General features: G+C 44.3%; 2 protein-coding genes across 2 annotated transcripts in view; both read left to right on the top strand.

Annotated features, from left to right (window-relative positions):
* The window catches only part of sv2a (synaptic vesicle glycoprotein 2A), a gene marked incomplete at both ends in the record, with an annotated part of 31,419 nt that extends 24,122 nt beyond the window's left edge, over positions 1-7,297 (top strand). The window contains 8 exons of the mRNA XM_084441572.1: positions 370-459; positions 993-1,100; positions 1,587-1,675; positions 2,839-3,003; positions 3,243-3,376; positions 5,716-5,922; positions 6,235-6,394; positions 7,114-7,297. Coding sequence (XP_084297698.1) covers positions 370-459; positions 993-1,100; positions 1,587-1,675; positions 2,839-3,003; positions 3,243-3,376; positions 5,716-5,922; positions 6,235-6,394; positions 7,114-7,297 — 1,137 coding nt within the window. The remainder of the gene's footprint in view (positions 1-369; positions 460-992; positions 1,101-1,586; positions 1,676-2,838; positions 3,004-3,242; positions 3,377-5,715; positions 5,923-6,234; positions 6,395-7,113) is intronic.
* A 5,487-nt stretch (positions 7,298-12,784) lies between these two features.
* bola1 (bolA family member 1) lies at positions 12,785-14,457 on the top strand. Its single transcript, XM_084442669.1, has 2 exons — positions 12,785-12,832; positions 13,456-14,457. The coding sequence occupies exon 2, from the start codon at positions 13,489-13,491 to the stop codon at positions 13,945-13,947; it is 459 nt and encodes a 152-aa protein (XP_084298795.1). The 5' UTR covers positions 12,785-12,832; positions 13,456-13,488; the 3' UTR covers positions 13,948-14,457.
* Positions 14,458-14,726: the final 269 nt, after the last annotated feature.

Here is a 14,726-nt window from a genome sequence, read left to right as displayed (position 1 = left end):
ATATACGGTGATTTGTCTGTGATATATTCATGAGATATATGGTGGTTTGTCTGTGATGTATTCATGAGAGATGTGGTGATTTGTCTGTGATATATTCATGAGATATATGGTGGTTTGTCTGTGATGTATTCATGAGAGATGTGGTGATTTGTCTGTGATATATTCAGGAGATATATGGTGGTTTGTCTGTGATGTATTCATGAGAGATGTGGTGATTTGTCTGTGATATATTCAGGAGATATATGGTGGTTTGTCTGTGATATATTCAGGAGAGATGTGGTAATTTGTCTGTGATATATTCAGGAGATATATGGTGGTTTGTCTGTGATATATTCAGGAGAGATGTGGTGTCTGGTTTTCCTCTGACAGAACGGGAAGCACGATGAGGCGTGGATGATTCTGAAGCAGGTCCACGACACCAACATGAGGGCCAAGGGATACCCTGAGAGAGTGTTCTCTGTGAGTAGCACTACTACACTACTACTACTACTACAGTACTACTACTACTACTACTACTACAGTACTACTACACTACTACTACTACAGTACTACTACTACTACTACTACTACTACTACTACTACAGTACTACTACACTACTACTACTACTACTACTACAGTACTACTACAGTACTACTACACTACTACTACACTACTACTACAGTACTACTACACTACTACTACACTACTACTATTACAGTATTACTACTACTACTACTACTACTACTACTACTACCACACACCATTACTCTCCCCCAAGAGATGTTCCCTGTTAGTCACACTACTACAGTACTACTACAGTACTACTTCCACACACCATTACTCTCCCCCGAGAGAGTGTTCTCTGTAGATAACACTACAGTACTGTTACAATTACATCAATACAGTTTACAAATGTACAAGTATCTTACTGTATGTATAGCAACCCTAAAATGTGTTGTATTAAAAGACATGTCTGAGTCTGTGACTAAGCGTTGAGGTGTGGGCTCCCCAGGTGACCACCATCAAGACGGTGAAGCAGATGGACGAGCTGGTGGACATGGGCGAGGGCACGGCCTGGCACCAGAGGTGGAGGATGAAGCTCACCTGCCTCTTCAACCAGGTACAGTAAACATCAGGCTGGAGGTCACATTTTTCAGAGAGACATTTTGTATTTCAAATGTTATTCAAATAGGATTAGCTGGTTGATGGTGGGTTTTGTTAAATATGTTTAGTATTTAGGTTTAGTATAGTTATAATTCACAGAGTTATGTGGAGCGTTGTGATGGATATTTCATATTAAGATAATATCTCCTGTGAACTGGGGCTATGTGAGCTCAACGTCTTGTCTTACCTGTTGATCTGCTGCTGGGTTGTATGATGATGGCTCTGTATGCTGAGACAGCCTACTGTAGCTGTGTTTACCGCTGGCTTGTGCGCCGGGGATGCTGGGAGTTTGTATTTCCTGCTTCTGGAGACTTCCTGTGAGATAAAGTATATGGTTTGTATCTAGGCTTACTCTAACAGAGCTTCTCCCTCTCTCTCTGTGTTTTTGGTGTGTGTGTGTGTGTGTGTGTGTGTGTGTGTGTGTGTGTGTACCCTAACGCAGGTGTGGGGTAACTTCCTGACCATCTTCTCTCCTGAGTACCGCCGTACCACCTACATGATGATGGCAGTCTGGTTCTCCATGTCCTTCAGGTGAACACTCTGTTCTGAAAGAGTGATGAGAGAGATGAACCAGTTTTAACAATATAAGAACCCTCTGACCATATATGAGTCCATATAGAATACTTTAGGGTTCTTAACAGAACCTTATGGAGCTGAAAGAGGCTCTATTTGGAACTGTTTCTCTCTCTCTCTCTCGCTCTCTCTCTCTACACACACACAGTATATATATATATATATATATATATATATATATATATATATATATATATATATTTATATATATAGGCCTATATATTGTATGCAGAAACATTTATGACAAAAAAAAAAACTGTTCCAAATGGAGCCTCTTTCAGCTCCATATATATATATATATATATATATATATTACCCCTGCAATTTAGCCAATATCCTGAGGCAATTTGCTGCGGCATTTCACGGCAGCTGCAGAACCACTCGCAAGAGTCTGATCTCTCTCTTTCTCGCTCTCTCTCTATATATATCCCTATGGTCTACAAATGAAAACAAAACAACACCTTATTGTCTTGGTGGAAGGCAAAATGTAATCATTGGTCACATTTTGATCACATATATTCAACTAATTAGATTAGTTGGTAATCAAAACATCTTCGCTTACACTGTAGCCGACTCTTTCAATTTAAATATTTTTAAGATAAAAATTCTAGTATCTCCTCAAACTCATCCTTGTTATGCATCTGAATGTAATTTTCTTCACGTTAGCCCTTTATTATGAACGTCTCTCATCTCTCTGAGCTGTTGCACCCTTTTAGAGTGTGTCAAGAAGCTCTCCTCCCATCGGCAGGAAACACTCAATATCGAGTCCAGACAATCTGAACTGACCTGAACTGAACTGCATTTACGTACCGCGTACTGCTTTCAAAACAGCAGGCCAGATTTTTTGTATTTTTTAAGTAATGTTCTCCACTGGAATCACAAACATGCTGTGATGAGCCAGTGATTGAAATGAAATATTTTCTGATGGTAATATGTCCTTTTTGAGCTGTAACTTCCGTCACAAAAGGAAATCGACATGCAAATATCATTGGAAATGGCCTTGTGTGTGCGTTGGTATGACTGGACTATGGTCTGTCCATCTGGACAATGTATGCGTCCTGTAACGTCTGGACCATGATTTGGCCTTAACCCTAACCAACTCTAACCTGTCACCCTCACAGCTACTATGGGCTGACGGTCTGGTTCCCTGACATGATCAAGTACCTTCAGAAGCAGGAGTACTCCTCGCGCACCAAGGTCTTCATCAAGGAGAAGGTGGAGCACGTCACCTTCAACTTCACCCTGGAGAACCAGGTGCATCGCAACGGAGAGTACTTCAACGACAAGTGAGTCTCCTTCCGCCGCCAGTGTTGTCACGGTAACGCCCAGAGTAGTCGCTGAACGGCGGCACACAGATGATGGTCGAGGGTTAGGCGGTTAAAGTTGGTGGTGATATGGCTATGGTGACAGTTGAGATGTGACCTAATATAGCCTACCTAATATCTATCTACCTCTCCAGAGTTTCTCTGTTGTCATACTAAACATTAAAAGTTGCCTCCCAACTCCCCCTGTCTCTTCTTTACAGATTTCTGAACCTGAAGATGAAGTCCATGGTGTTCGAGGACTCTCTGTTTGAGGAGTGCTACTTCGAAGACATCACCTCCAGCAACACCTTCTTTAAGAACTGCACCTTCATCGCTACCATGTTCTACAACACAGGTTGGCTGTTTCTCCCCGTCTCACCCCGGCGGGCGCGTTAACCCCACAGATCATCAACCGTTGAGTTTGCCTCCGTTTTTAATAACATTAAGGAATGAAACGCTTCTAATCTGCTGGGAAGATCTCGAAGAGCTTCACAGAAAAAAAAGCTATGGCAAAAACAAAAGTCAAAGGCTTGAAGCAATAAATAAATAAATAAATAAATAAATAAATAAATAAATAAATAAATAAATAAATAAATAAATAAATAAATAAATAAATAAATAAATAAATAAATAAATAAATAAATAAATAAATAAATAAATAAATAAATAAATAAATAAATAAATAAATAAATAAATAAATAAATAAATAAATAAATAAATAAATAAATAAATAAATAAATAAATAAATAAATAAATAAATAAATAAATAAATAAATAAATAAATAAATAAATAAATAAATAAATAAATAAATAAATAAATAAATAAATAAATAAATAAATAAGAATAGCGTGCAGGGATTAAAACAGCGGTGGGCTGCTACTGAGGGCTTAAAAGACGGCCTAACAATATAACAGGGTTTTAAGGCCCGTTTTAAAAACCTCAATCGAGGAGGCAGTTCTGAGGCAGTCTGGGAGGGAGTTCCAGAGATGTGGGGAGAGGGAACCGACGGCCCGGTCTCCCTTTTAGCCTCTACAAGTGTTTTGAGGGTTTTCCTTTACCTAACATATTAATCGATCATAGTCTTTGCTGTTCTTATCACCACAGTACAATCCCGGTATTCAGATTAACAACGGTTCTCCACACAAGCTAAACGCCGCGCAGAAGATTCCTGTCAGAAAAAAACACACAAAATAAAAAAAATATCGATACACTTTGGCATGTGATGATCATTTGGATGGTATTATTTAGCGTGTTTTTTTCTCGCTGGCAGCAGTTGGGACATTTGATCAACCAAACGTGCCATTAAAAAACCCTTAATGGCACGTTGTGTTCTGTACATGCATTGAAGGTGTTTATAGGTATAGGTAAGGGTACTGCATTTGTAATGCGCTCCCCATCCAGTTGTTACACTGGCCCGTACATCTTTTGCCGAGCATGATCAGAATATCAGGGATTTTTGGGCTGTGTTCTTCTCCTGCCCAGTGAATCAGCAGCGACTGCTGCTGTGCTTCATGTTGGACAAAACGGCTCAATTACTGTCGGTAATGTAGCCATGCGGTAAGAGGTATCCTAGCAACCCAGACCCAGGTCCTCCATTAGTTCACCCAGAAACCGCCTCCCTGTCAATCATCTTAAACCTGCCTCCCTGTCAATCATCTTAAACCCGCCTCCCTGTCAATCATCTTAAACCCACCTCCCTCCCTGTCAATCATCGTAAACCCGCCTCCCTCCCTGTCAATCATCGTAAACCCGCCTCCCTCCCTGTCAATCATCTTAAACCCGCCTTCATCCCTGTCAATCATCGTAAACTCGCCTCCCTCCCTGTCAATCATCGTAAACCCAACCATTGATTAAACTCCTTTCTAGACAACCTGCATCAACAGTTCTGACATTTATATGGCTGATGTCAAAGGATGAAAAAATATCGATACACTTTGACATGTGGTGATCATTTGGATGGTATTGTTTTGCATGGTTTTTAGGGTGTTCAGCAGAGCATTCTGCTGCCCTGTGAGCTGTGTTCAGGTCGCTAGGCCGGCCAAGCCGTCACTCCTAGCTGCTATCAATGCATGGCAGGAGTTCCTCATTAGAATTTGAATTAGAAGTGAATGTGACTGTGATTGGTTAATCCCTCTGTTCCAGCCCACTAAGGACTCCGCAGGCTGCTAGATAGTTGCCATGGTGAACTACTGTATGCTCTTGCAGCACAAAGCAACACAGGCTATGCTCTGAGTTTATTTGATCAAATAGAATTTAGTTAGTTAGCATAATGTCAGTCACAATGACTCTTTCCTGTCCACGTGAGAGGATACTATCTCACCAGAATCCTAACCTTATTTTACTGCTCTTGTGTCTAACCGACATCTGTTGACGTGAAGCTCGGCTGAAGCCCATTCACCCGTAAACACTCAGCCTTAAATCTCACCAATCACACTCCTTCATCTCTCTTTCTCTTCTTCCTCTCTCCCCCTCTCTCCCTCTCTCTCCCTCCCTCTCTCTCTCTCCCTCTCTCTCTCTCTCTCTCCCTCTCTCTCTCTCCCTCTTTTACTCTCTCTCTCCCTCTCTCTCTCTCTCTCTCTCTCTCTCTCTCCCTCTCTCTCTCTCTCTCTCCCTCTCTCTCTCCCTCTCTCTCTCTCTCTCTCCCTCTCTCTCTCTCTCTCTCTCTCTCTCTCTCTCCCACCCCTCCCCTGTAGACCTTTTCAAGTACCGGCTGATCAACAGCAAGCTCATCAACAGCACGTTCCTCCACAACAAGGAGGGCTGCATGCTCAGTGACTTCAGCGACGAGAACAACGCCTACATGATCTACTTCGTCAGCTTCCTGGGCACCCTGGCCGTGTTGCCCGGCAACATCGTCTCGGCGCTGCTCATGGACAAGATCGGACGCCTGAGGATGCTGGGTAAAGACGAGAGGGCCGCCGTCGTCATGTGATTTGTTCAAATGTGCGCCCATGTTGGATCCTGTCGCTGGAGATCAGACTTGTTAAAAATGACCACGGCGTTCCCTGCTTCTGGTGGATGAGATAGATTCTCTCTCTCTCTCTCTCTCTCTCTCTCTCTGTCTCTTCCACAGCCCAAATGTGTTTATCCAATACAGCATGGAATTGTTTGAAAAATAAAATTTAGTGTTGCAGATTTTGGTTGACAGAGGGGATTCTTCTTCTTGCCCCCCCCCCTCTCTCTCTCTCTCTCTCTCTCTCTCATCTCTCCAGCCGGCTCCAGTGTGATCTCTTGTGTCAGCTGTTTCTTCCTGTCGTTCGGCAACAGCGAGTCGGCCATGATTGCCCTGCTGTGTCTCTTCGGGGGCATCAGCATTGCGTCCTGGAACGCACTGGACGTGCTGACCGTGGAGCTCTACCCCTCTGACAAGAGGTAACCAATCACAACGGCCACACCGAATCCTCCACGACACCCAGCAAGATGAGGCGCATCTGCCTGGTTGCTCCGAGGCCTCCGGTGTTCTGACCAAAGCTGCGCCCCTGCGGTGATCCGTCTCCGCCCCGCCAGCCCCTCGCGGCTCAATAAACATATCGGCTTCACTGGCCGTTTCCACTCCACCGATTATGTGCATCCCAGTATTTAAGGTCGACTAAATCACGTCTTATTCTATTATTATTAAATCACGTCTTATTCTATTCTGTTATCTGCCTCGCTGGCTCTGAGTCTGAAGCAGGATTTTTAGTCTGGGCTTCTAGCGACACCATTGATGGTCTGGATGTTTGATCTTGCAATTTATAGTTCCCTCTTGTGGCCAAACAGGGTTCTTGTGGTTTTGAATATAAACATTGAAACACTGTATGAATCTATTTTATCTATTAATATAGTAATAATATCTGTGAATATCTCTTTTGGTGCTTAGAGACGTCCAGGTTTTGCATTGGCTGACACCGCGTTCTGTTCTTCCTTCTCTCTCTCCTTTCTCTCTACTCTCTCTCTCCTCTCTCTCTACTTTCTCTCTCCTCTCTCTCTTTCACTCTCTCCTCTCTCTCTCACTCTCTCCTCTCTTGTTCCTCTCCCCTCTCTCTCCTCTCTCTCACTCTGTCTCTCATTCTCTCACTCCCTCTGTGTCTCTCTGTCCCCCGACCCCCCAGAACCACGGCGTTCGGGTTCCTGAACGCCCTGTGCAAGCTGGCGGCCGTGTTGGGCATCAGCATCTTCACCTCCTTCGTGGGCATCACCAAGGCCGTGCCCATCCTCTTCGCCTCGGGCGCCCTGGCGGCCGGCAGCTTCCTGGCGCTCAAGCTACCCGAGACGCGGGGCCAGGTGCTGCAGTAGTGTGGTGCCACCCGGGGGGGCTGCCCTGGAGGGGGGTGGGGGGGGGGGGGGGGGAGCCTCACTGTGAACACGCAGCCTGCAGAACCCCCACACTCTACCCTGTAAGCCCCAGAGAACCACCTGACACCAGGGCGTTCACAGGAGTCAGCCTGCATAGGTGCTGCATAGATCTACTGAGCTGTATCTATTGTGGATTGCCTGAGACCGGACTTTGGTGTTTAGATAGACACACCTCTATACTACTAAGATCAGTGGAGCTGTGCGGCAGCTGTCTGCGACTGATACCTGTGGAAAAGCCTGAGGTGGAACAGGGGAAGTGCAGCCAAACTACGCCCTTAAAGCCAACATGGTGGGTTGGCTTTTTCCATGATCGGTTGTATCGTACTGTAAAAAAGCAAACTGTTTCAGTGTTTGTGTTCATTAGAGTAACTGGGTGTGTGGTTTTTCTCTGCGCAGTGGTGAAAGGATGTTTAATAAAGCCTAGTTTGGAAGCACTTCCCCCCGCTAGGAAAACATTCTCCTCCTGGGGTCACAAGGAAGGGGTTGGGGGCTTAATGACCCATGCAGAACACTCCCCCTAAGAAATGACCACTAGCCATTGGCTTCAGAGCTCTACATGTTACCCTCCATCTCTCTGGCCAGTTTCATCCTCCTCTCATCTCTGCTCCGTCTACATTTGCCATAGCAGGATTGGTCACAAGTCAAAAATGTTAATTTATGCCTTGATTTGATTTCAAGCATTTTTGACTTTTCTCTCGGTGAAACCAAGACACCACTTGGGTTTATGTTCAACCAGAGACCGATCCTCATTCTTACCTCCCTACTGTCTTGTGTTAATGTACAGAATTACTGCCATTTTCTAGGTATTAGGACATTCCAGGTTTGCTTTCATTATGGTTTGAATGTGATTATTGGCAAAGTGATCTGTTGAGCTTTTTCCCTTTAAACATTATTTCCAATCATCCTATCCCATCAGACTATAAGGTCACTCAAATCTTTTGCTCTCACCAGTCAGTGGAAAACCCATCCTGATCAATGTTCAAATTGTGCTGCCTATATTCTTTACCATCTCACATTTAAAGCACAACTGTTTGTCAGTATGAATGCTATATAACTTTTGGAAAATTTAAAGTCCCACACAGTTAAATTAAGATGACCACCTCATCCTGTAAATCCTGGCTGTGGTTACATACTATGCCTTTCTGGTGCCCCTCCATAATGGGCGTCTGTTTTTGCTCTAGTGATGTGTGTTTTTGAGAGTGTTATGCATGTTACAAAGTACTACGTAAAAATGTCGGTAAAAACCGCAGTGGGAGTTCCATGTTATGGTGTATCGATATGTGAGTTTAGATCAATCAACCTCCTCTCCCGGTGTGAGAAAGCATACTGCATTTATTTGACTAAACTTCCATCGACAAAACTCTGTTGCGTTTCTGAAGCACATCAGAGTCCAGTTTGACGTCACAGCTTTGATTTTTTATATGGTCTTTGTTTTGTACACCTCGTGCATTAGAACAGTCAGCACAGATACAGCCCTCTGGGACAACTCTGCCTGATAGAAAACACCCAAACGCTCGATTCAGATGTAATTACATTTAAGCACAAGACGATTTAAGACTACTGAAAATTAAACATTTATATATTGTCTATTTTCATGTAGGAAGAACTTAAATCTAAGCGTGGAAGTGTGTTCAAAAAAACTAACTAATGGCTATCACACAAAGCTGAGAGAAAATGTCTCAATGGAAACACAACTTTTGACCAATGTGATAGATGCCTGGTAGATTCTACTACTGTAGATGTAAACATAATTTTTGTTTCTAAAGATGTTTATCCGGTGCGATATGTGTAAGAGATTCTTCAAATGAACACATATTGTGTACTGATATTACAGATACACGCTGTACATCATAGCTCATGTTAGAATACATTTGTATGGATGTGACTGTTTTTGTGCAATATTTAACTTTTATGTTCTGTTTTTATATATACATATTTCTTATTTTCAGGTACTTGACAGCTTGTGTATTTGTAACTGATGTGGTAATACTGTCCGTGTAAAAGCTGCTTATTTGATCTGATGATCAAACCAGTCTTAAAGATTCCAACCTCAGTAGTTGAACTATCAAAGTGTTTATAGAAAACATTTAAGCAGTGAAACAAAAGAGGTTTTTAGAGCTTCATGTTTTTCCTTTCCCTCTCGATCTTTGTTTCCGTGTGGCAAAGCACTCTCTCTAAGCTGAGACGGTCTCCCTGAGCTGAGACGGTCTCTCTGAGCTGAGACGGTCTCTCTGACGTGAGACGGGTTCACATGGAAACACGGTTCTCACATTGTGGATCAGACATGCAGAGGTTAGGGTTAACACAGAGACATGCAGAGGTTAGGGTTAACACACAGAGACATGCAGAGGTTAGGGTTAAAACACAGAGACATGCAGAGGTTAGGGTTAACACACAGAGACAGGCAGAGGTTAGGGTTAACATACAGAGACAAGCAGAGGTTAGGGTTATTTTGATACAATACTGGCTCACAGCCCACAGCTTTCAACCGGCTCCGGAAATTTAACTAATTGATTTAGATCATTGAGAATTTGTGTGGTAATGGAGAATATTTTTACATTCCCTTCTGGTACATTAGCCGCTGGTGTTATCCAGCCCAGAGTGGCATGTTCACAACTGCATGTTACGAAGCAACCAACAGAAGCACTGATCCAAGGAATAATATATCCAAACTGCCATTTTGTAGGATAGCAGCCATATGTAGACTTGACACACTTCCAGAGACCAATCGTCTGCACTAAATGTACTTAGTTGTACATGCACACTTGATAATGCCTTGATAGCCCTAACCCTAGTGAGAGGTTAGTCTTGCAAAATATTTCAGTAGAACATGAACATGTCTAAATGTCAAACACCTAGCCTACTGCAGCTGGAGCACAAAGAGACCCACTAACACACTATCAGACTGCAGGGAACCTGTTGTTAAAATCGCCGGCGTGCAGTTGTGAACAATTCACAGCAACACAACTACTTAAAACATACATGCATCGTGATCGCAAAAATATATAATTTGCCCGCTCACTTGTGCACTCCTAACCCAAGCCTTTCACCACTTCTGCACACAACAGAACCACAGATGTTCTGGCCCTTAATGTTCCTACAACAGAACCACAGGTGTACTGGCCCTTAATGTTCCTACAAGAGAACCACAGATGTTCTGGCCCTCACGTTCTTTCCCCATGAGACACTGATGTTCACATCCAAAATGATGATTGGTTTTGTGACCAATCAAAGATCTTTAAGTGTGCCATGAGTATCTTTTCTCATTGATTATTGCCAAATATTTTTTACATTTCATGATAACACAAATTAATTCTATGGTATAGTGTAAAGTATGTATATTATACAGTATGTACATGAGAATACACTACATGAAGAATAAATAAGCCTAATAAGAGCTCTTTATGACCGAAACCTCAAATTATATAGCATACTCTATATGGGAAGCAGAATATATAAAATGGTTCTGGAAGAGGATGTCTTTAAGAGTGTAAATCTTTAATCCCCTCTAAGATGCACATTGATACTTAAGAATTACATTTGTTGTTACAAATCAACTCAGCCTTGGCATTGGCAGCATGTCTCTGTCCCCTGTGTCCTCCCCCTCTCTGTCCCCTGTGTCCTCCCTCTCTCTGTCCCCCTGTGTCCTCTCCCTCTCTGTCCCCTGTGTCCTCACCCTCTCTGTCCCCTGTGTCCTCGTCCTCTCTGTCCCCTTGTGTCCTCTCCCTCTCTGTCCCCTGTGTCCTCTCCCTCTCTGTCCCCCTGTGTCCTCCCTCTCTCTGTCCCCCTGTGTCCTCTCCCTCTCTGTCCCCCTGTGTCCTCTCCCTCTCTGTCCCCTGTGTCCTCACCCTCTCTGTCCCCTGTGTCCTCGTCCTCTCTGTCCCCTTGTGTCCTCTCCCTCTCTGTCCCCTGTGTCCTCTCCCTCTCTGTCCCGTGTCCTCGTCCTCTCTGTCCCCTGTGTCCTCGTCCTCTCTGTCCCCTTGTGTCCTCGTCCTCTGTCCCCTCCCCCTCTCTGTCCCCTTGTGTCCTTGTCCTCTCTGTCCCCTGTGTCCTCACCCTCTGTCCCCTGTGTCCTCCCTCTCTCTGTTCCCCTGTGTCCTCTCCCTCTCTGTCCCCCTGTGTCCTCACCCTCTCTGTCCCCTGTGTCCTCCCTCTCTCTGTCCCCCTGTGTCCTCTCCCTATCTGTCCCCTGTGTCCTCTCCCTCTCTGTCCCCCTGTGTCCTCCCCCTCTCTGTCCCCTGTGTCCTCTCCCTCCCTGTCCCCTGTGTCCTCCCCCTCTCTGTCCCCTGTGTCCTCTCCCTCCCTGTCCCCTGTGTCCTCTCCCTCCCTGTCCCCTGTGTCCTCCCCCTCTCTGTCCCCTGTGTCCTCTCCCTCCCTGTCCCCTGTGTCCTCCCCCCTCCCTGTCCCCCGTCCTGTCTTGCCCATGACATTACAAACAAGGATGTCAATATTGATGTTGTATGACATGGAACGCTGTGAACTGCTTACCTACGTATATCTATTTCTATATCTCAGTGAATCGGTTCAGGATCTGTTAAATTGAGATTGTTCCTTGTAGTTGCATATCTTACATTCTGTTACAGGGTTTTTTGTATTCTTAACTTGTTGCCTCGGCAACAGTCAATCGTGAGTGCAAAAAGTTATTAAAGCAATAAGTGTTTTAGGGTACTCTGTCTTTTATGTTCTACCCCAGCCTGCTGGGATGTGAAGCACATTACGCTGGCCTTGTCAACCGAAACGCTGGGTGGGAGAGCTAGTAATGGGAGTGAACTGCGTACATCCATGTCTTTCTCTAAAACTACCCTTGGTCTTTGAGGCTTTGTCAATAAGAATGCATTGTCCTTATTACGTGTAACGGGATTTATCACATTGTCATTGTACTGTGGTGTAGAAACTGTAGTTGTTTGTATGTAAGTATAGAAACTGTACGTGGAACCATAAAATATTTAAAAAATATAATACAAAAAAGTGCAGTGTAAATGAAAAATATTCTATGTTGTCTTTGAGTTTGTGTATTTTGTAAATGAGAATGAAATATAAGTAAATACATCAATATTAAATACTACTGGTTATGAAGAATAGATAAATGTTACGGCGTCATAATTCTGTTAAAAGTGTGAGATTCTCCTTTTTCTTATATTTTCTCCTTGTTATTTTATGATGGAGTTTGCACTGTGTTGTGCAATTGACCTTTTCAGAACTGCAATGGATAGCAAAGAAATATGAAGAATAAAGTACAGTCATAATGATGAATGATCTTGTTTCTTGTGTCCTTAGGTTTTTTGTTCTTTTTTTTGTTGCCAAAAGTGCTTTAGAAATGAATAGGCTATCACTCATTGGCCTTACATGGTCTCACGTGACTACAATACCCCACAAAACTACATGTCCCTATTACTAGCTACGCATTTCCTGTATCTTGAGCCGAGGTATGAGCTTGACACGGATCGGGTAAAAGGACAAGACAGACGTCAAAAAGTAAGTAATTTACTGCCATGGAATGGGAGCTAATGGTTATATAGTTACATGATTATCAATCAGAAAATATGGCAATTTAGCTTACAATACTGAGCACTAATAAGTCCTGTCCATGGTTAGCCGAAACTAGCATTCGCCGGTGGCGGTGGTCTTTCCGGTCAACAAGAGGGGTCTGGCTAGCTGGCTAAACGTTAGTATAGGTAGAATCAAGCTAACGTTAGCTAGCACTAGTACAGTCTAGTTAGATATAGTATCATTACATGATGTATAGTGCTAAGACAATATGTCCAAGATGTACAACGTAAGCTACCTAACAACATCGTTAAAGTAGAGTTTGACTGGTACCACGTACTTGTGAAGCCTGTCGTTTGCTAACTAGCTAACGTTAGCTAGCTAACCAGTTACTCCCTGTATTTAGCTCATGGATGTATTAGATTTAGCTAGACTAGTCGCTAGCACTAACGTCTGTTGAGGCTATTGCTCGCTAGCTATCGAGCGAGCTCTAGCTAGGATAGCTACCTGATCGATCTATTAAGCGACATCTTTTTTTTTATGCCACTGGACACTATCACCAACTGACAAGTAGTCAGTACCGGTAATCTTACTGTATGTATGTTTTACAGGTTGTCTTGATCGGTCCCTGTACAAGGTCTCTGATGCTGTCCAGTGTTCTTCGCTGTGCTCTCCCCATCGCCACCACCATCACCTCCATCACCACCAGGCCCCTGGCCCACTTCAGACCCCACATGGACCCACAGCCCAGCCGGCCCGTGGAAGCAGCCATACGGACCAAGCTCAGCCAGGCGCTGGAGCCAAAGCACTTAGAGGTCCACAACGAGAGTCACATGCACGCGGTGCCACCCGGCTCCGAGTCCCACTTCAGGGTGCTGGTGGTCAGCCCGCGCTTCGATGGCCTCTCCCTGGTACAGCGCCACCGCCTGGTCAACGAGGCGCTGCGGCAGGAGCTGAGCAGCTGCGTCCACGCGCTGGCCATCCAAGCCAAGACCCCCCAGCAGTGGCACAGCAACCCCAGCCTGGCCAAGAGCCCTCCCTGCATGGGGGGGTCCAGGGGGGATGCCACCGTGCAGGAGAAGCTCAAGGCTGGACAGGAGTGAGCTGTCCTGGGGGACATTGTCCTGGGGGACACTGTCCTGGGGGACACCCTGGACCCGGACTGGGGAATGCGAGGGGGAAGAAAGCGTCCGTCAGCTCCTGTAATGTGGGCCTGCTATAATGGGGTAGAAATTCAGTGCCGCGTTGTTGACTCTGAATGAATGAATGATTCCACTTGTCTTTGACAGTGCAGCGACATTCGGGCGTTGTGTTTGCCGGCATGGTTTAGATCTGGATATTTGCCCTTGTGGAAAAGGCAGGCATGTTTCAGTGATTTCTGTCACTGGTGGATAGAGTAGGCTGCCTTTTGAAAATGTAATACATGGAAAGATGGTTGAGCTTATTGATTGTGTGCACTGTGGACTATGAGTACACTTCATCGCATTAGGGTGTGAGGCCAAAGGGCAAATATGGTGCCATTTCCTGGAGCTTTCACACAATTTATCCCAATCCTTATTCAAATAAACTATCATTATTATTATTATTTTGGATGATGTTTATGCCTCTGACAATGCTCTGGTGCCCAAGTCAAGGCCATTGTTGGTTATTTTTTATTGATCAAAACTATCTAGATTAGGACATCTCTTAATAAAGACACCTCTGCAACAGGTGAATCATGTCTCTAGTTCACAAAACACGTCCTGAAAGAGAGGAGGTACCGAGTAGTGAGCCATGTCACCACCACTTACTCACTTTCACCACACGGGGGCAGCATAAGCCAATGGAATGTCCGATGTGTACAGCGGTGCTTGACAAGAGAGACATGCCTTCATTGTGTCTC

Source organism: Borostomias antarcticus (genome assembly GCF_949987555.1).
Source record: "Borostomias antarcticus genome assembly, chromosome: 8".
In the NCBI taxonomy this organism is placed as follows: Eukaryota; Metazoa; Chordata; class Actinopteri; order Stomiiformes; family Stomiidae; genus Borostomias; species Borostomias antarcticus.
Note: the sequence above shows the minus strand (reverse complement) of the source record. Positions and strands in the feature narration are given on the sequence as shown.